The sequence below is a fragment of the Micropterus dolomieu genome, linkage group LG04 (assembly GCF_021292245.1).
Source record: "Micropterus dolomieu isolate WLL.071019.BEF.003 ecotype Adirondacks linkage group LG04, ASM2129224v1, whole genome shotgun sequence".
Lineage (NCBI taxonomy): Eukaryota > Metazoa > Chordata > Actinopteri > Centrarchiformes > Centrarchidae > Micropterus > Micropterus dolomieu.
Window position 1 is genome coordinate 24848901 of NC_060153.1, and position 20553 is coordinate 24869453.

General features: G+C 39.9%; 1 protein-coding gene across 4 annotated transcripts; it reads right to left on the minus strand.

The window, feature by feature from the left end:
* Positions 1–942: 942 nt before the first annotated feature.
* Positions 943–19533, minus strand: rgl3a (ral guanine nucleotide dissociation stimulator-like 3a). Of its 4 annotated transcripts, none has more exons than XM_046048063.1 (19): positions 19394–19528; positions 18845–18904; positions 17757–18012; positions 10818–11107; positions 9315–9359; positions 8781–8950; positions 8216–8376; positions 7811–8122; positions 7587–7690; positions 7259–7343; positions 6161–6235; positions 5367–5453; positions 5215–5247; positions 4972–5093; positions 4771–4854; positions 4376–4511; positions 3911–4177; positions 3456–3570; positions 943–2987 (listed from the first exon to the last, which is right to left on the minus strand). In XM_046048063.1, the coding sequence occupies exons 3-19, from the start codon at positions 17943–17945 to the stop codon at positions 2833–2835; spliced, it is 2430 nt and encodes an 809-aa protein (XP_045904019.1). In that variant the 5' UTR covers positions 17946–18012; positions 18845–18904; positions 19394–19528; the 3' UTR covers positions 943–2832. The 4 variants fall into 4 exon arrangements, with proteins under 4 accessions (XP_045904019.1, XP_045904021.1, XP_045904020.1 ...); XM_046048065.1 differs by having other exon boundaries at positions 18845–18882; positions 19394–19521; XM_046048064.1 differs by lacking the exon at positions 18845–18904 and having other exon boundaries at positions 19394–19533.
* Positions 19534–20553: the final 1020 nt, after the last annotated feature.

Here is a 20553-nt window from a genome sequence, read left to right on the forward strand (position 1 = left end):
CGCCATGAAACACTAAACGTGTAAAACTAAATCCAGCAGCTCATAGTGACTCTTCTGTGATACAAGAATAATTTTTAATCGGCTCTCACATGATACCCGTTGACTGAAAATTAGTCAAGCCTGTCGGTTGATTGAATAGTTTGTAAGTTCATGTCAGAAAAGTGGCCTGATTTGGTCCCGTACACACTGAAAGTCATTAAGACTCAATTGGCCACAGGCCCCAGGGCAGAGGAGGACAGCAGCTCACACACACACACGAAGGCCTCAATGAAACCTTAGCAGTCAGTTGAGGGGAGCATGCGACTAAAGTGTCACTGTGACATCCTGCGCAAGTAGTGATGTTGTGTCGGTTGAAACTAATTCAGGAAATAACACACAAATGAAAGATGGGTCTGTTTAACATTTGATGTAGATAAACTATCAACACACATCATTGCTCAACACCACATATAGGTAATAACAGGCTAGATGAGCAGTAGTACTGTTACAACAGATCATAGGGAGAGAGTAGAGGTCAGAAATCCAAAACAAGGTTAAAAAAGATAAGCAGAGGAGAGGAAATAAAAGAGACGGTATATTTTTTTGTCTCTGAAATTGAACAAAACGTAGGTCACTCGTGAAAAGACTTGATGTTTGACTGAAGGATAAACCACTTGTTTGTCTTTGAATGGAAACACCAAGATGAGCAAAGTAGGACAAAACATTCAAAGTATTTGTGTTTGGCGCCACCTAGTGGTCAGCTACCACCAATATGTATTATTTTTAGCGTAGGTCCCTAGACAACCTACTAAGACAGAATTCAGATAATTACAAACTCAAACCTAAATTCAGTACAACAGTGGACCTTCAGCTGATGTCAACAAACCAAATATCAGCCTTTCTCCGTTTTTCTGGACCCAAAAAATTCCTCAGTCATAAGCAATACAATAAATAAAAACAATATTAATAGTAAATTAGCTTTATTAGTGGACATTTAATACTAAATATAAACAGCAAGTGCTTAGTTTAAACTTTAAAAATAAAGAATATGTTGAAAGAAAATATTAGAACACAGACCTGTAGGCTTGCATGCAGTTATGTTGACACATTTGGAGAGAATGAACATGAAAGCCTACTAATAATACAGTCGACAGACAGACAGACAGACAGCAGTAGTCACGCTCCTTCAAATTGTATACTGCAGCTGCCAGACCTTTGTTACCAACCTCACACCTGAATTTTAACAAACCACAGCTGTATTAAAGATGCACCCAGAGATGCAAAATCCTGCACAAAACTGAGGAGAAACTTCACCAGTGTTTTGTTTTTTTGTTCATTTTGTTCATTACCTGTGTGCTCATCATCTAATTATTTCAAACTTTAACTTCAAACCAGCTTTCACTTTTAATACTTGCAGAAATCTGCCTTAGAGTTTTGTTAGGGATTTCACATCATTGAGATGATCTTATTTGCCCAATTAAATTCACATACTGGGACACTTCATTTTCACATACATGAACCATTCATTCACAGTGTGACAAACGCGTAGTGAGCTATATACCACTCAATGTAGAAGACCTGTTCTTTAACTGCAACCTCTCCTGAATCATTCAACAAACATTCTACTTCTATGTCAGCTATTCTACTCCTCTTTAAACCCTTTGAATGAATGAATTACAGTACAGGAGAGACCAGAGTATAAGCATTTGTAACATGTGTACATTATGCTCACATACATCCTTCATTTAATATCAGCGGACAGTAAAAAGTCAGCTTTGTTCAGTACATTTATGTCTGAAAACAGTGTAGCAAAGACTGAAGATAGGATCCAAAATGAACCAAAAAACAAACAGAAACTAACATTTTCATCATGCCACTTTTGCCCAGAAAGATGAATACTGAAATGCATTAAATAATTTAAGTTGATAAAATTACATGAAGTTACATTAAAACATTTAAATTCTCATCTAGAAGACAACTGAATACTTATTAATGACTCTCCCGACAAATAAAATCTGTGTCAGGAGTGTCAGGCCTGGGTCCAAACAGAGTCTTTTTTTCTTCAATGCGCTCGACTGAAATCTGACCGATTTCACATTTGACCCAGATATGTTTGGGAATGCTTACTCATCATCTAACAATGAGCATTCCTACTTAGTCACTTAGCTTTGTGTGGTTAAAAAAGTCAGTAAGTCACTCAGCCACACAGGCTGAAGAAAAATCCCACGTCTGCTGTACCACAGACAAGAAACTGCAGCCAGGTCTGCCTGCTTATTCTGCAGCCACATTTCCTCCGTCATGACACATGACTGTTTCCCCAGAATAGCTGCTCCTGAAGTTTCTATTTAGCAGTAGTGAAACCTGAAGTGCTATGAAGTATATGGATGCGCAATAAACCACAATATAACATGCATTTGTCCACAATAACACAAGTGTATATCTTAGGAAAATTTGGTAAAATGTGGTTCATTTATCCAAATATGTTGATGTTTCAGATGATAGAGAAAAATATGAGAACACAAAATCCTGATTTCTTCTTGGTGTTTCTATTCTGTGTACCTGGACATTTCTCTCTTCTTGCGTTACTCTTTAAACAGTCCAGAGTAATTCTTGATGAATTCTCGTGGAAGACTATGCCTTGATCAGAGCTCCTCAACCTTATTTTTCAGTCATAGCCCTGTGGTTTCTCGGGGGCCTCTATGGCAGAGCGGCTCGGACCTGCTGCACAGCAACAACCTCGTGGTGATGAGCAGTTACAAATGGCCACAGATTTGTGGTTGGGCTGTCGTTGCAGATGAGCAGCTCCTCTGACTTCTACATATACTCCCAACATTCAGCCAGGACTGATGCTTTTCACTTGGCTTGGCGGCTCTTGGGTTGAGCTCCAGGACTGGAGAAGGAGCCCAGATTTCTCCCGTGGCTCCTCCAGCGCTGATGCAGCACAAAGTCATAGTTGGCAGAAGTGCTCATGGCATAAAACACATTGGCTTTGTCTGGGATCTGGAGCTCTGAGGCAGAAAGAGGTATAGAGTGATGAAGTGCTGCAATTTATTTTATGTTAGCCTACTTTATGTGCTTATATTACAGTCAATGATTACAGATAATTCTCAGAATGATCTGGAAAGTAATTTTCGGCATTTCAAATCTACTTTGAAAGAATGTTAGCATAATTGAAAGAGAGGAAAACGTATTAAGAGCAAGAGCTGTTTTCCAGCTGAAAAAACTTGAGTTGTATCCCTTCAAATCACAACGTCTAACGGTTCATTTGCATTGCATAGTTTATGAAAGGCAGCGGCAGTGAAGGAACCAGTTTACACAGTTTACACAAAAATGTTGAACAGAAAGAAAGAACACAGAGGAATGACTTCAGCCTATTGGGCTCAAAGTTATAGAAATTTGGTGTTTAATTCAATCCTGTTCTGAGCAAGTTAAACCGGACCAGACTGCTAGAGGAGGCCTGAGGGGAGGAAATTCACCTTTTCCATTGTTGAGCATCTGGCAGAGGCTGAAATCATGACAGCTGACATCCTCCATGTGGTGTTTTTCAAGAGCCCTCTGAATCACCTGAGGTGTGTGGTCCTGACTTGTCAGCTGGAGATGAAGCAGACAGCCAGATGTCAAAATACAACCAAAGTCGACACTGTAACTCTTCAGAATACCTATAAACGTGGCAATTACCTTCATTTGAAAGCCTGTAATTATACTTAGAATACAGTTTTTATTTTCAGAGATACCAGTGACAATAAGGAGATCCGCCGTAAACTATTACATTATGACATTATGAGTGAAAACACAACAATCTGGTAATTATTTCAAGTAGAAGTTGCAGATATTTGCTGGTTTCAGCTTCATGAATCCTCGACTGTGAAATCAACACAAAAACAGGCTCGCTGTCCTCAGAAATACAAGACTACAAATCCACTGTCCTTACCAGTATGCTCTTGTAGATGTTCCCATTGCTGATGCACTCCACACTGACCCTGATGATACATGAGTCAGCGACCTGTTTGTTGTAGAGGGGCAGCTTGGCCAGAGGAGAGCAGCAGGACGATGACGACTCTGGGTTCAGAACCAGAGAAGACGAGCTGAGGTCTGGATGTGAGGAGCTGCAGGAAGAATTGGAAAGAGTAGGAGAGGAGGAGGACATGGAGCTGGAGGAGAAGTCCTCTGCAACATTGTGGAGAGACCCTGAGAGAGACTGAGAGAGGGAAAGGCGGAGGAGAAAATATGAAAATTCGGTTTCAATTAGCAATCAATTTCCCCAGATTTTTAAACCAATTAAGTAGCAAATCCCTGTGAAATTGTCTTTGGTTGTTTTATGTTATTTAAACTATGTCACTGCTGACCTTCATACACTCAGACTATAAACGCAGGAAACTGTCAGTGCTGATCATACCTTCAGTTTGAGTCTGAGGGGGGAGGGCTGAGGGGCAGCGAGTTCCTCCATGTCCGAACTGCTGGATCCAGAGGACGACACACTGATCTGGTCAGCTTGGGTCTTCCTGAGGGAGATGTCACTGGCTGGTCGCAACCTGCACGCACACAAATGCAGACCTTTTCACAAAAAAGCAACTGAAATCTAATTTTAATATTCGGACAAGTATCTTTTTGGTACAGATCCAGGAGTCTTTAAAGGTTTGTTATTTCCTCATGAACATTATTTGCGTAAATTAAAAATAAAATCTGGGTTCTGACTTCTGGGTCTGACACAGCTTACATACAAGTAGTGCTGAGTCACTGTCATATCAGGACAGCTGTGGTTATTTGTTACAGGCTAGAGGTGGTACTTACGAGATGAGCAGACGACTGCTCCATGAGTTGGGAGAGCTGGGACAGGGGTCAACTGGAGGCTCCAGGTCACGTGACAGCTCATAGCTTCAAGAGACAAATAAAAAGCTAAATTAAGAAATGACGCAAATGGCTTTGCAAAAGTCCTCCAATCCAGCTGTCTGTCTTTGTATTGTGATGCAGTGGTGTCAGTGTGCTTCTCACCTCTCCTGGTCCGTCAGCACTATATGTGCCTGCAGCCAGGTGGTGATATGAGAGTTGACCAGAAGGCTGTAGTGGGAACAGGAAGCCTGAAGCTGCCGAATCTGAGAGATAATCTCAAACTCCTACAAGAGAAACACAATGGAAAAGAATACAGAAGAACATAAGAATATTATAGAAGCCAGCACTGGCTACTAAAACTATTATAGTCATTCATGTAAGACACCACTAGGAAGCGACACCTACCCGTCTGCGCTTCTCAAAATTGATGAGTCCACCCTGCGAAAAAAGGAAAACAACTGTTGTTACATATGTGGCATCATAAATCTGCTAAAGCACCATAGAAAAAGCACCAAACTAAAACAACAGGTGGGTCTGTGGGTGGGATGTGTACTCACCTCTACAGTGTCGGTCAGTGCTGTATCCAGCATGGTGAGGACGGTCAGGTAAGTGCCCAGGTACGGCACCGCACCACTGCTGAAGTTCTGAGGAAACAAATCAAGCAACATTTTTACATTTTAGCTGCCCAATTGACAGAAATAGAGAATAAACATCGGATTCATTTCTTACAAATATCTAATTTAATATATTTGGAAGAAGCTGTTGCAGTGGTGAACTCCTTCATGTTGCTCTAATAGAGAATATTCTAATGTCAATTTAGCCTCATTAGCTTGCAGTAAGAAAGGAGTAAGAATCAAATGAGTGAATTTAAATGTAATGCCAATGAAAATAAAATATATTGTAAGTGAAGTAGAAATATACACAGACAACTGAAAACACAAGATCATCACTAGTGAATATGGGGATATAAAACAGTTTACACACACCCCACCGAGAGACAGGTAAACTGCCAAAATGTGGGAAACACTGCACACGTTCGCTTTTATATCCCTCCCAACATAAGGGGCAAAACAAACAGTCGTGTGCGTGTAAACTTTTTCTATCAAATGAACAGATCGAAAAAGAAGTGGGAACTGGAACTCTGGTGTCTATTTTTGAAAGTTATAACCAGCTTGACAACATGTGACTTTTAGGGAAGTAGAATTGATGATCCAGGCTGAAAAAAAAAGACCCTGGCTTTCCTTTTTTAATGGCTAGCATAGCTGACATATTCACTTCATTTTGGTGGTCAAACCTGCAAATGAGGAAGTGGTCAGGTTATTTCCAAACAAAATGATGACTACTTTCTTACCATCCGTCCGGACGCTGAGCAGAGCTGGGGTGATTTGGAGCCCGGGCTGTCACTGCCATCTGGGTGACTCCCATGCTGCAGAAAATAGACAACAGTCCTGTCAACTTTGAAAAAAACAAAAAAGCTCAAATTCAGGGTGATAATGTGAGAGTGCCGGGTGTGAGATAACAACAAAGCAGAAACGTTATATAAATGTTCTTTTCAGGGTTGAGCACCTACAGTGCAGGCTACATGACAACTGTGTGCTTTAGCGACACAGTTACAGCCTACTGTGCTGTTGATGCCCTCAGGTTTGCAGTGTGTGTGTTTATAAGAAGCATATTAGACAGTATGTACTCAATAACTTTGAGTACATACTTTTATTTGTGTTGGCTAACAATGGCCTTTTCATTATTGTATAAAAAACTGGGCTGCTCATAACAGCAATATCGCTAAATACACATTCATATCAACTGTTTTCTCAAGGGAACAAAGGACACAGGCAGGTGAGCTCGAGACTGAGCATGTATTCAGTTTTATAGGACAACTAATTAACCAAGTATTAGAGGTAATTTGTGCACAATACATTCAGTAAGTATATTTATTTTATTGAATGTTTAAGTATAGATGTTTTCTGAGATGCTGATACTGACATGTTAACATTTGTGAGTATAGCACTTTTCATAATACACTAAGTACACGAGTGATTCTTTTCATTATTGCTAATTATGTGTTATTGATAATTATATTTTCTTTCATTAACTCTCACACTGGATAAGCTATAACCATGGACAGTTTAGAGTTTTTTTATTGGTTATACAACCAAAATTATTATTTATTATCAAAATAGTTGCCAAATTAACTTATTGTTTCTGGTAAGGGGAATTACAGTGTGTACTGTTTTAACCATGCAGAACACCAAGAACGAAACCATATGGAAGCTAAACAAGCATCAAGAAGTCAAACAACGCTGCTGCGCTGCATACCAAGAAGTAACCTATTCTTTTTACTGCAGTGCACCCAGCAGTTTCTTCAGTGATTTATTTTGTATTGGAGTGAACGGGCCAGTGCATTTTAACCCAATTCAACCATGAAAACTCCACCTCTGGAAGAAGTTACCTCCGCCAGGATCTCTCTGCTGATTAGCCCACAGTTCTCATCAGGGAAAGTCTCACACAAGTGGTCAAAGGTTGCCATGCTTTCCCTGAAACCAAACAAATTCAATATGTTAAGACAGTTATTTTTGTTGAGTCAATATTCATCTTGAACAAAGCTACAAAAAGATTAATTCAGGGAAACCCACTGTGGAATTCTTATCAATCTTAATTCACTTTTTACACCTGCCATTTTTCATTTTGTGCTCTAAACAGTAACTCAATGGTATACACAACTCTGTTTTATAAATTATGAGTAAAGTAAGTCTAGTGTCTTAATATTGTTTGCTGACCTGCTGACAGCAGCCCACGTCTTCTTGAGGCGATACACAGCGTTGGACTGCAGGGCTGAAAGGATGGCCCTCAAAGAGGAGAAATTCCTCAGCTGTCTGCATTCCTGCAGAGAGAAACAAAACTACTTGTTTCAATATGCTGGTTTGACAAAAGGCCTGTTTATATACTGTATGTCACTTGATTCTAAACTTGAATGCCATTTAAGATAATTTTTAACGCTGACCTGAGCAATAGCGATCCACCTCTCAATGATGCGGGCTCTGTGGGCAGGGCTGGTGTGCGTGCAGCGAGGTGAGCTCGGGGCAGTGGAGGGGTACAGGAAGTTAGAGGAGGAGCCAGGTGATGATATGGGAGAGGAAGTGGAAGGGCTGGTAGAGAGCGGGCAGAGGAGGGAGGTGATGACACGGTTAGTGACAGCGTTGAACTGGGAGATGGTGGCGCGGACGGTTGGCGCCAGGTTTTGGTTTTCCTTCTTGTCACGCTGGGACCAGACACAGCCCAGACAGTGGAAGGGCACCACCCTGACAAACAGTTCCTGAGGGAGACAGGATGATAGGGAGACAATTCATAAGTGAGTGACCCACAGTGACAGTAAAAACACTTTGAGATTTTTGTCAGTGAAACCTACAGCGTCCAATCGGGTCAGCTGCTCTGCCACTTCTGACACAGGGAAGTCCATAAAGTTGCATTTGTCTTCCTCCTTAGTGGACATCTTTCCTCCGTCCTCCTGATCTGTGTCCTCCTGCTGCAACGGCTCATTGTTGTGCTCTGACGCAGCCTGGCTACAATCTGTCAAACAATAGCAAATAAGAAATGACAATGAATGGGGTTGCTAAAAGGATTTTAGATTACCTACAGTTCAATGGGGACAATTCTACAGTCCTTGTTCTCGGCCAAAAATCGTCTCACAGTTCAGTCGAGGTCAACATGACACTACAGCAGTCTATCGTAGTGAATAGTTTTTAAAAAATATTTGTCAATCTTTTAATGCTAAATAATGTTCCTATGCACACTATGCCACTATCTTCTCGCGGTTCATAATAATAGCAATAAACATCGGGGTTTTTACTCAGCATTTTTACTGAAATATGGTTAATTGTTTTGTACTGACTGAAAATTGAAAACTGTAGACCTGATAATCTGGAGCCGCTATGAATAAAAAGATGGATAACTGATCATAGATGCAGTTGTACCTTGTTCCTGGAGCCTCTTGAGGAGAGTCTCTGCAGTGTTAGCCAAGCGTCTGAAGCAGAGGCGACGCCGCAAGTGGACACACAACAGCCGGAGGGCCTTGTACTGAGGGGGCTCATGGAAGTCTTCACTGTACTCCTCCAGCCACAGTCGGATCACGGGGGGTAATGTACTGAGGGGAGGATCAGGGAAATTAATAAGTACCTTCAACCAAGTCCAACTGCATTTGATATAAACCTGCTTGGATAACTACAAACTTGATAACTGAGAATCTTCACACACAAATAACTAAAGTTAATTATAGTGTTAGTTCTTTAGTTGTTCAGGTTAATCCTTTATTGAGATTAAGGAAGGCCTGGACAAATTGTCATAAATTGTGACAGACAAATAATAATTATTAATCAAAAAAAATATTAATTTGTGGAACAAAGTCTCATGAAGTTAAGCTCTAATTCCAGTCCATCAAACCCAATTATAAAACCCCATTTTGGCTGATCCATACTAATCTTTGTAAATGGAGGAGTGATCAAACTCACCTGCGTGGGCAAACACTGTTATCCAGGTTGGCGACTGAGTCATCTCTGTGAAAAAAGGTAAACACAATTACCTATCAGCTGAGAACTAAATGTTCAATGTTAATCGCCACATGGAGGGGCAAAATGGTGGCCTAGTGGTGACAGAACACATCCTGTAAACAACAAAAGGCCCCAGCATTGATCCCCTACGGCTATGTTCATCCTGTGGAAATGTCTTACAACACAACTGAATGCCTGCCGAGACAGTTTGGCCTTGCTTGTTACAGAGTGACATGTGTAAAGAGACAAATGTGTCCCTCGAGGATTAATAACGGCATCATAAAAATATATATACAGTATAAATAAAGCATATTGCCATGTTGTCAAATTTGTAGGGAGGAACAAGTTTTATGACTTATGAACTTATGAATTATGATCATAGTAATATGTCCCATTTTGGGAGCAAAGCAAAGCTGAAAGTTGTCTTTGATAAAAAAAAAACCAAATAGATAAGTATTTAGTAGTTATCAGCAGCTATCAAGTTTACAGCACAGGTGGTTTACACGTTAATGAGAGCAAGAAAACAATACATCCTGTACAAAATCCTGAAAGGCAATAAAGGGAAAACACTTCCCAGGTTGTCCTGAGACTGACCTCATTAAAGGTTGCCACCAGCACCACAGACATGAGGGCGACTGTTTGACATATAATATATCAAGTGAACAGCACTAATGGCCTGAGTTTCACACAGGCAGCCATTTGCTGTACATTCAGCAAGGTGAGCCTGAAGAACCTGAGAGAGATAAAAGGCCAGCCAGCAGAGTTCTATGGACTGGATCTGAAACGTCTACTTATTCGTACAAATGGCCTCCATGCTCCAGGGAGGATTAAAAGCCAAAGAGACTTCCTGTGTCTAACTCCCGAAATGGATTAGTTGCAGAAGAGCATTCCTCAATCAGCCAAATTAAATCTCTGTGAGCTCACTGAGCCTCAGTTAGGTGAAGAAGCACCTCTGCTGGGTGTGGAGGGAGTAGCCATGAGCACTGTGGAATGGAACGAAAGCTCCTGGCTGCATTGTCTAGTTTGTGACGATGATACCTGTTGTAAAAGCTTGCCGAGTGTCAATAGAGATTTTCTTTGAATAGCTGAGGCTGCGTAAAAAGGGTGTCATATAGCTGTCTTCTTTGGAAATTGATTTGTTGTTTGGCATGTTGAAAAAAGTGGTGACGCATATGGTCCTAAAAATAGGACACACTGGAATAACAAATCAGTGTCAATAAGGTAGGAAGAAAATATTAAAGCCTTCAAATCTGTATCCAATAAAGAGAGGTGTCACTGAGACCAAGAACTTCTGACTTACTTAACATTTTAAAAAGAGAATATGTAGGTTAAGTAAGTTTAAATAAAAATAATTTTACAGTTGGCATGCGACACAGACAGCCTTGTTGATTTTATCCCTCATGGTTTTTGTTAACGTGTCTCAGTACAACAGAGGGTCTGCAGTGCCTTGGTGTGGTTTCTCACCTCTGAAACAGCAGCTTGATGAGGGTGCTGGCGGAGGTGAAGGCCCTGTAGGTGGAGAGGAAGACATGGATGAAGTTGGGCTCCTGGTGCTCAAGGTCCAGCAGGTGGGTGACCACACGATCCAGGGTGGCGGCCTTCAGCCTGCGCACCTTCACTGTGTGGTACTGGACGAAGCTGAGGGCTGTAGGGAACTCTCCCGTGTCTGAGCTCGGCAGGATGGGCTCCCTACGTAGTGTGATGCCAAACACGGCCCCGTCCTCCACCTCCTCCCCCCACTCCTGCACCGGGTCCTGCGTGGGAGAATGCAAGGTCATCGAGATCTGGCAAATAACCCAAGCACACGATGCAGCCTTCTAGTCTGCTCCTTTCTTCATCATATAATGGATAATACATACATTAATGTATTTGAAAAGGGAAACAAATAGAATAATTTACTGATTTTCTTTGAGAGAAATGTATAAAAACACTGCACAACAAGAAACCTGAAACTTCTTCTTAATCCCCAACAGTAATGGAGCTCTTTCGACCCTGGCTGCTTAACTGAATTACTGGGACAATCTTACAAATCTGAATCACAATAAGCCTTTAGACTCATTTAATTAAAAAGGTTCAATCTCAGTGCCATTTAATCTCATTCTCGGGATTCTGCTTGTGACCCAGCCTTGAACTCTGACGCAGACAGCCACCTGGTGACTGGACCGATGAGCAGGCAAAGAGGCCTTCACTGGCATAGTTGTGTTTGTCCACAAACACAGGGACAATGTACAGAACTCTTTGTACACAGCAGCAGCAATAAGTTTTCCCTCACACTACAGTACATGTTACAAAATTGCAGACATTAGGAAAACAATCAGGAGATGAGAGCAGGTTCTGAAGTGAACACGTGCTATATTAAGTACATCTCCTTAAGTGATATTGTTTTATGCTGTATTTTACAAAATCGTTCCATTTTCAAGAAATAACCTGAAGATTCTCACGTACTGAATAGATGTGACACATACATTTAAACTTATTATTATATATATGAGAACTGAGAAAACAAATCCATTTAAGAATTTCATCATATTTGGAGTGAAGATAAACAATAATATTAATAATTAATATTATTATTATTATAAGATTTTTACTGTCTCACCACATGGCAACATAGTGGAAAAAGAAGGTGACATGTCACAGCCAGAAAATCCTGTAGGATACATCAAGTCATCGCAGTCTAGACCTGCTCTAAATGAAAACTGTAATGAGATAACTTTTATTATGAACAGGCAATATATAAATAAAGTTGGATTGCATCACTAAGAATACATTGCATTATGACTGCATTAAATTGCAGAGTTATTCTTGTGATACTAGAACGGTATCGACTTTCAATCGCAGATCACTGATTATTTGTCGCACCCCAGTTAGATACATTACACACACATCTTGAAATGCTATGGGCACAGATTAAAAATTATATTTTAAAAAATCCTAAAATAAATAATAAAGTCATAAAAGTAAAAAAAACTGTATTACATTGAGCATTCACTGTTGATAAGCCAGATTTAAGGTGTCTCATGCTCAGTCTCTTCAATGACCGGGTATACAAAAATAACTGGCTGGACTCTATAATAATGTATGAGTGTACAGCAACCCAGACAGAGAAATATATGGGTTGTTCAAGCATGATGAACATATAACCACCTCCTCAACAATTAGTCATTGCTCTGGAATCAGGCTCCATGGCAGAACTGGTAGAAAACATACAGCCTATTTATAATCACAATGTTATCTGCCATATAAACAATAGAATAGAAGCAGAGTATGTTTAAAAACACCACATGACAGAAACTCAGACAAAAACCAGTGTGCTAGCTGCCAGACACAATGAGACACTGCACTGAATTAAACCATTATATCAATAGGTTTGTTCTGGTGACCAGAGACAACGAGAGAATAAGGTTCACATGCAACTTAGACTTGCCAAGCAAATCAACTGTTTTCACAAAATTATACTGTGCAGACAACATCGTGTGTTACCGTATATTCAAACGAGTTTGTGGCCTTCACAAAAAAAGCAGATAACTTAATTTAACCTACCATCGATAACTGCCATTTTCCCATGCTTGTTTTGCTCTTGGAGTGAATAAATCCCCAAATCGTCTGTGTGTAAACTCCTCTTGCTACAGCTGATTGGTCCGCAGCGCAGGCAGAAACTAAGGATTCAGCTCAGTCTTCCCACAGTTCACTTCGGTTTGAATTATATCGGACATTATATCTCATTCATGCGACAAACATAGGCCAAAAGTTTGAATTGCGTCCTGACCACAGACTGTATATAAAAAGGTCCTGACGTCGGAGTTGGACGCGACCGTGTGTCAGTGGATGGACTTGTTTGAGTCTAGGCGAGGACAGGGGGCGTGCAGTCTCTCACTGGGCGGGGCTACTGAGACAGGTGTGGGCGGGGCTAATGCTATTGACCAATGACAAACATGAAAAATTGCTATTGACACTGATTTTGCTGCTGTAAGTAGTAATGTAGTTGGCTACCTAAAAATTAAAATAAAATAAAAATAAGAGAAGGTTACCTGAACGCTTGTCCCTTTTACTTCAATTACAGTAAGTAACTATATATTCTTTGCTTCATGGGTATTGGATTGAATTCAGTGTCTTTTGAATGCTGAGTAACATAGATTTTTCTTGGAGATGCTGTAAAGGTTGTTTTTTGAAATATATTCAATATGTGAATTTTTTACCTATGATATATATTTTATAGTTATAGTTGACATTGCCTGGAGAATTATATAATATATTTTCAGACAATTTTCTTTTTTTCATAAGTACTATTAAAACAGTGGGAGGAGTAGAACCAGCTGCCTGGCATAACCACACTACTACTTACATTATAAGTAGTGTTAGTAGTATACATGTGGGGGTCAACCTATGTGCCCAGTGGTTTAACAATATTCAAACTCTTAAAAATGTGCAGTAACTATTTCACACTGTAAACATTCTCCATCAATAGAGGTCATTCATTTTAAATGCTGTATTTAAATAAAAGTAAAAACATTTTAGTGAAATCCTAAAGAATAAAACCTATTCAGGGTCGTGTTTAGCAACTGATTTATGAATCTAACTGATTTTGTAGCCAGTCCACATGGCGCTAGGTCTAACTACGTCACTGCTACAGTAAAAGTTTCAAATGTTGTTGTAAATCAAAATGCACAAAATTTAAAATCTTCTTGGCAGTAAAAAAAAGGTATTAGAAATATAACACTGCAGAAGGTCAAGGGGCCCCTTTTTTATTAACAAAATGTTGCATGAAAGGTTATAAAAGCCAGTAATTTATTGATACTAGGGCTTGTGATATTTTGTTTAATAAAAAGCATCCACCTCTGTGGTGCAGAGCCAGTATTCCCACTTAGTCAAGAGATAAATGCTGTGGGCTCTGGTGTCAGGATCAGCAAATGGTGTGACGGTCCATATCCTGCCTCTCTCGGAGCCCAACAGTATGTTTGCTGGATATAAATACAGCCTCACTTTTGTTGACGCAGACACTAAAAAGCGCATACAACACATAATGCATTACAGGATGAGGCTTTACAGCATTTTTATGGTGCATTCATATCAATGTGTGATAGTGAATCTAAAACATCAAGTGTGGTTGTATTCCAGCTTTCAGTCCACCTAATGACGGTCATAGATTTGATCATTGTAGACATATTGCATTGTGAGCATATGTGCTTACAGAAATTAATGGCAGAGACAATACTGTGACGTCTGTGGTGTGTAAACTGTAAACATTAAAAAGATGAATTTTCAGTTATTTCAAATGTCCTCAGGGTCTCTCCCTGGATAAAGAACAGGTTTGCCAGCTTTAAATCTGCTCCACATTCTCATCAGAAAATGTTTATTTTCAGTTTTTTAAAAACACCAGTGACATTTAACAGGACGAGCTTAAATGCAAGATGCAAAAGGAAATGGCCAATATCAACATGTTGGCATTTCAGTGCCTTTGCCTGTAAAGAAACCTGACGTGACAGTTTTGCTCGACAGCCTCTAGCTTATGTTACCGCCCATGGTGTCAGGGGCGTGGTGGGGACATACCACATAAAAACAGGTCTGTTCTGTTCCTAAAACATATCTTATTCAAGGAAGTAAATAATAAGAAAAAAGGTACGAATTAAGAGCTATCAGTATTAGTGAAAATACTACACTTTATTACAGTCAAATTGACTGGCAGCAACATATTATGTTGACACTGAGAAGCTGAGCAGTAGTGAAATCTTTAAATCAGGCTGCCTGCTGCGCTTTCAGCTCAGAAAATAATGAGCCTTTTGTTTCTCTAATGAGCTTCTATCTCCCTCTGAAATGAAAATCTACCATCACTCTTCCATGTTTGGCCATGCCACCCACCCTTATTCAACAAAGAGCAGAGAAACGGTGCCAGGAGAAACCCCAATTAGTACTCATTAGACACATGAATGGGTGATGGGATGGCAGGCGAGCAACAAGCGGAAGCATGCATGTGGGATGAAGCCGAAACATGCCGGTTGAAGTTAAAACCTCACATGATTAAAAGGCTTGTTCTAGCTGTAAATATGCAAGAAACACCCACAGGAATAGGATATACTTCCTGGAGAGCCTGCTGTAGTTCCTCCTCAGTGTCAAAAAAATTCAATGACTGATTATATGACAGCTGTTCTGTCACAGATGGGTTATGATTACACCAGTAGCACAATTACAGCAATATTATAACAATATTTCACAACGTAATGATTTATATATCAGAGGATAATAAATACAATGTAGGAAAGGGTTACTCTACAACACTTAAATCTGAGATGTCAGTTTAAAATAACACCATTAAAAGGCTCCCGGCTGACTGAACGGTAGCCTGCTTCAAGGATGCCAACACACACACCTGGCTTCATTACACACACATTGCTCATGTTAGGGCTAGAGCGATTTGTCAACAAATACTCAGCTGACCAGGAAAAAGATTAATCACTATTTTGATTATTGATTCATCCTAATTCTTATTTCATTCATTTAAAAAGAATAATTTTTAACCAGAAATTAGTGATTCATGCTTCACAAATATGAACATAATCTGGTTTCTATGTCTTTTAGAGCAGTGGTTCTCAAAGTGGGGTCCGGGGACCCCTAGGGGTCCTTGAGGATGCTCAAGCAAAATGGAGAATTACTTATTTTTACTTTAATTCCATCCGTAAGTAACACAAGAGAGAACGTATGACCATTATGGTCATGTGTTTCAAACACTTTCTGTAATAAAACAACTAAAAGCCAAAATCCAATCAGATTGGAGTCTTTTTTATTTTATTTAACCTTTATTTAACCTGGCAAGTTAGTTCAGAACAAAATGCTCATTTACAACCATGGCCTGGCATGAGAAGGAAATCCTCTTGAGGAGATGGATACACAGTAATAAAGGGTATGAAAAGTAATGTTTGTGTTGTAGTGTTTTAGAGTGCCTAATGGTATGAATGTCCTTTGAGTTGTGGCGTTTATTTTTTATTGTCATTTTGTTACTAAACAGTTTTATGGAGCAAACAATTAACCTGTAAAATAAGTGACAGATTAATCAAAATGGAAACAATCATCACTTGCACCCCTCGATGTGGGTGACCACCTCCGACATGTACATACTCCTGGCCTTCATCGTTATGAATGCTGATATGACAGCCAAAATTGGTCTTTTCTCTACTCTATAACAGCCAGATCTCTCAAGCAGCAAACAAGGACAACATTTAAGCCATAAATTATTATAACCCAATTCCCAGGCAACATCTAATGTGATATCACAATGTGAAAATTATACTAACATCTCCTAGCTCTAGGTGGGATACCTCAGAATCTCTAATCAGCCACCTTTTTACTGGCTAACACTTATTATTTATTCACCATTCTCTATTTCAGTGCAGTTCATCCATCCATCATCATCTGCTTATCCTGTGTACAGGGTCGCTGGGGGCTGGACCCAATCCCAGCTGACATCGGGCGAAAGGCGGGGTACACCCTGGACAGGTCGCCAGTCCATCACAGGGCCACACATAGACAAGGACACACCTAAGGACAATTTAGGGTCACCAATTAACCTGGCCCGCATGCTTTGGATGGTGGGAGGAAGCCGGAGCACCCGGAGAGAACCCACACAGACACGGGGAGAACATGCAAACTCCACACAAAAAGGCCGGGGCAATATTGTCATATTGTAGATACTGTATACCAATCCACCTACCTCAAGTCATAACTCCTGCACAAAATACTTATTTATTCCAGCATCCTTTGCACTATGCTTCATTGCACTGTGTACATGTATGCGTGTATATGTACCCGTATATCACATCCACCTCCGACATGTACATACTCCTGCATTCTTTGTACTCTGCTCACTGCACTATTTGTCAATATGTCTATATTTTTTTTGTTCATAGTGTGTATATTTGTGTTGTCTACACTGAAGTCTGTGTCCATTTAATTTTTATTATTGTGATTTTGTATTTTTGTATGAGTAAGCACATTGTGAGCAATGTACAATCCTGAGTCAAATTCCTTGTGTGTGTACACATACCTGGCAATAAAGCTGATTCTGATTATTTCCATATTTCATTGATGAACCCTTGTAGATTTATTCTGTGTGTGTTTGTTATCACACTCTGTTGGACAATAAACTGAGTGTTTACAGTAGAGAGAATTGTATTGATGCTTTGACTTTTTGACTTAGCATTATTTCCGTGCATGACATTTTGACAACTGACCCTGATTTGAGGAAATATCCCACAACCTCTGAACTAAGTGACAATTTTGACATGAAATTGAAGTGAGGTTTTAGGACAAAAAAGAACAGCTATTACAGTAAAATGCAGCAAATGAACATAACAGGCGAAGCCCTTTCTGTTGATCATAGAAACCTTGTGTAGTTTTGTTCCAACTTACCTCATACTGCCCATCAGTGTCCAACAACTGGAAGCTCGTGAGCCACACGCTGGGATCCGTGTCCATGTGGACATCCACGCAGTGTCTGGGCCTGAGCCACAGCAGCTTCTTCATCCTGCCCACTCTGCTGCGGAGGCCGCGGTACTCCCCTCCATCGCCACCTCCACACACAGGAAGAATGGCCCTCATGACTCGCTCGGAGTCACGCTATGGGCCCACACACCTCGTCAGATCTCTCAAACACCTGCTGCCTCATCTGTGCCAGGGAGGAGAGCATGAAAACATTAGGCATAGTCCCTTGCTGTATTGTTTTCTTGTAATTTTATGTTTCATCAGAAGGTGGTTACTCCAGGTCTGCTGTAAGTCATAGCAGGTTACACTTTTAAACCTCCACCTCTTTTGAATTTCATTAAACAAATTGAATTTGAATAAAAAGCACAAGTAGATTTACCATGCTTGGACAGAAATAGGGTTAACGTTTCAGCCTTACTTAATGGAGCAGCACAGCACAATAATGTCAATGAATTCCCTTCATAATAAAAAGGGCACATAAACCCCTAAACTGACATATAACAAGTCATTTTGTCTAAACTAATTGAGGAATCTGCTATAGAATTGATGCAACTTTGTAGCTGGCAACAATCTATGTTACCAAAAACTCAAGCATATAGATGACTGTTACTTTGCCAGTATTGTTACTACTGAAATGACAATACTGGCAAAGTGTATTAATATATAGAGTCCGTTGTGTAAAGTTCATTGGTTTGATCGTTAATACAGTCATAATGGCCACATCATAAAAACAGCGAATGAAAATCTGAAGACTGTACACACACACACACACACACACACACACACACACACACACAGTTCTGGTCAATGCTCAATAATATAACCATAACATATTTCTCTATAAAATGTTCACATATTCAATTACATACATACACAATTCGCAAACAACCTAAGCCTAAGCTATTGAGAGTAATATTTCTTCTACAACACCCCCAAGAAAACCTGGATATTTTAGCATTCAAAAGACACTTTGAATACTACAATCTAAAACCCATTAATCTAAAAAAGATTATTACCGTAATCGTGATCTTCTTGAATCTGCGTCTCCTGAATCCTGACGAAAACCATGTTCAGAGCTGCATTTTGTCCAGCCAGAATATTCATGTGGAGACAGTGTGAAACTTGGATGGAAGAGACTCTGGCATTTATAACTGAGGACTGATTGTTCTTTGTGTTTGTGGGTGGATGATGCTCTGCGTGCATGTTTCTGTGTGTGTGTGTGTGTGTGTGTGTGTGTGTGTGTGTGTGTGCTGGAATGGCCTCCCCCCTTTTTGCCTCTACACTGAAATATATAATCATGTCCCATTTTGATTGCATTTCATATCATCATTCCAGTTCACTAGCCGCCTCATTAGAATAAAGCACAACCTCCCTGCCCTCATTTCACCTTGACCTCAGAGTGATACACACTCAAACATATGTATGGATGATTGATTATGCTTAAAGGAAGATCACAGAAATGCAGACTCATCCACATTCCTTTTCAGTGTATCCATTTAGCTCATTTGAACTGAACTTGTTGATGAGCTTGCTGACAAGCGGCCAAGGGCTGAAATGTTTCTTACCTACAAAAACGTGACAACGTGACACGATTTGAACCCTATTCAGACCGCTGATACATGTTGGTATGGAAGTCTGGTGGCAGGAGATGTTGAGGAAACACGCTCACGCTGCTGGCAGCGATTCAAAATCTAGCACCAAGCCGCAGGTCCGCCTCCTCTCACTGATTGGTCGATCAGCTGTGGAAAAAAACACCAATAAAACGAAAGCTTGTCACTTACTAGATATAAACACGGATATATTGATTTATGTTGGCCTGTATATTAGCCAATCAATGTGCAACATGATGGATGTTCCTTCCAGACTGTGGAACATTCAATCACACTTTTGTGATACATGTTGTTTATAGTTTGTTTTTTTAAATTTTATATTTTTGTCCTGCATTGGATTGAATCTGTTTTATCCCCCCTTGTGAATATTTGATGTGTCACGTGTAGAGACTGTATAAAAGAAGGTCACGTGTGTATGATTATGAAATCAAATCCTATCAAATGTCATTGTTTCATCTTTAAGTTGTTTTTATCTTATGTGCTGATTTAGGGGATCATTTTATGGAGGCTTGCTGTAAATTAATTCTTCATTCTGAGACCTAAAGTGAGCAGCATGTCTAAGAACTAGCCCCCATCCTTAATAAAATTAATGTAATTTTGATTGGCCCCTTTGTGTACACCACAGAATGATTACCTTTTTATTGATGTCAGAGCCTAAAATTTCATCAGTTTTTCAATAGCTGTTACAGTATCTGCAAAAACACCTTGGTGGAGTTTTAGTGCCTGATAATGGTTTGAATCAGTAATTCCAAACCTAGGGGCTGGGTCCACACATGGGGTCCAAAAAGAACAGAATTATTTCTCTGATCTTTGCTTTTCTTTATGTGAAATACTTAAAACATTAAAGTCTTCAGGACTGTAAAAACTCTTCAAATGAATCAATCTGAGAACAAAAACATCACTGAAATGCTCATAACTCACATCCGTGGTAAGGCAAATACCTGTGACATGAGGTCACACATAGACTTGTGACTTCACTAGAAGCAGTCACAAGTACTCAGTGGCTTTTATTTATTTATGCGCAATTGCAAAACCTAAAGTCTGAACAACAGTTGTAATTTGTTTGGGATCAAAAAAGCTGTCAAATTTAAATATCTTGAATGCGGGCTAATTGA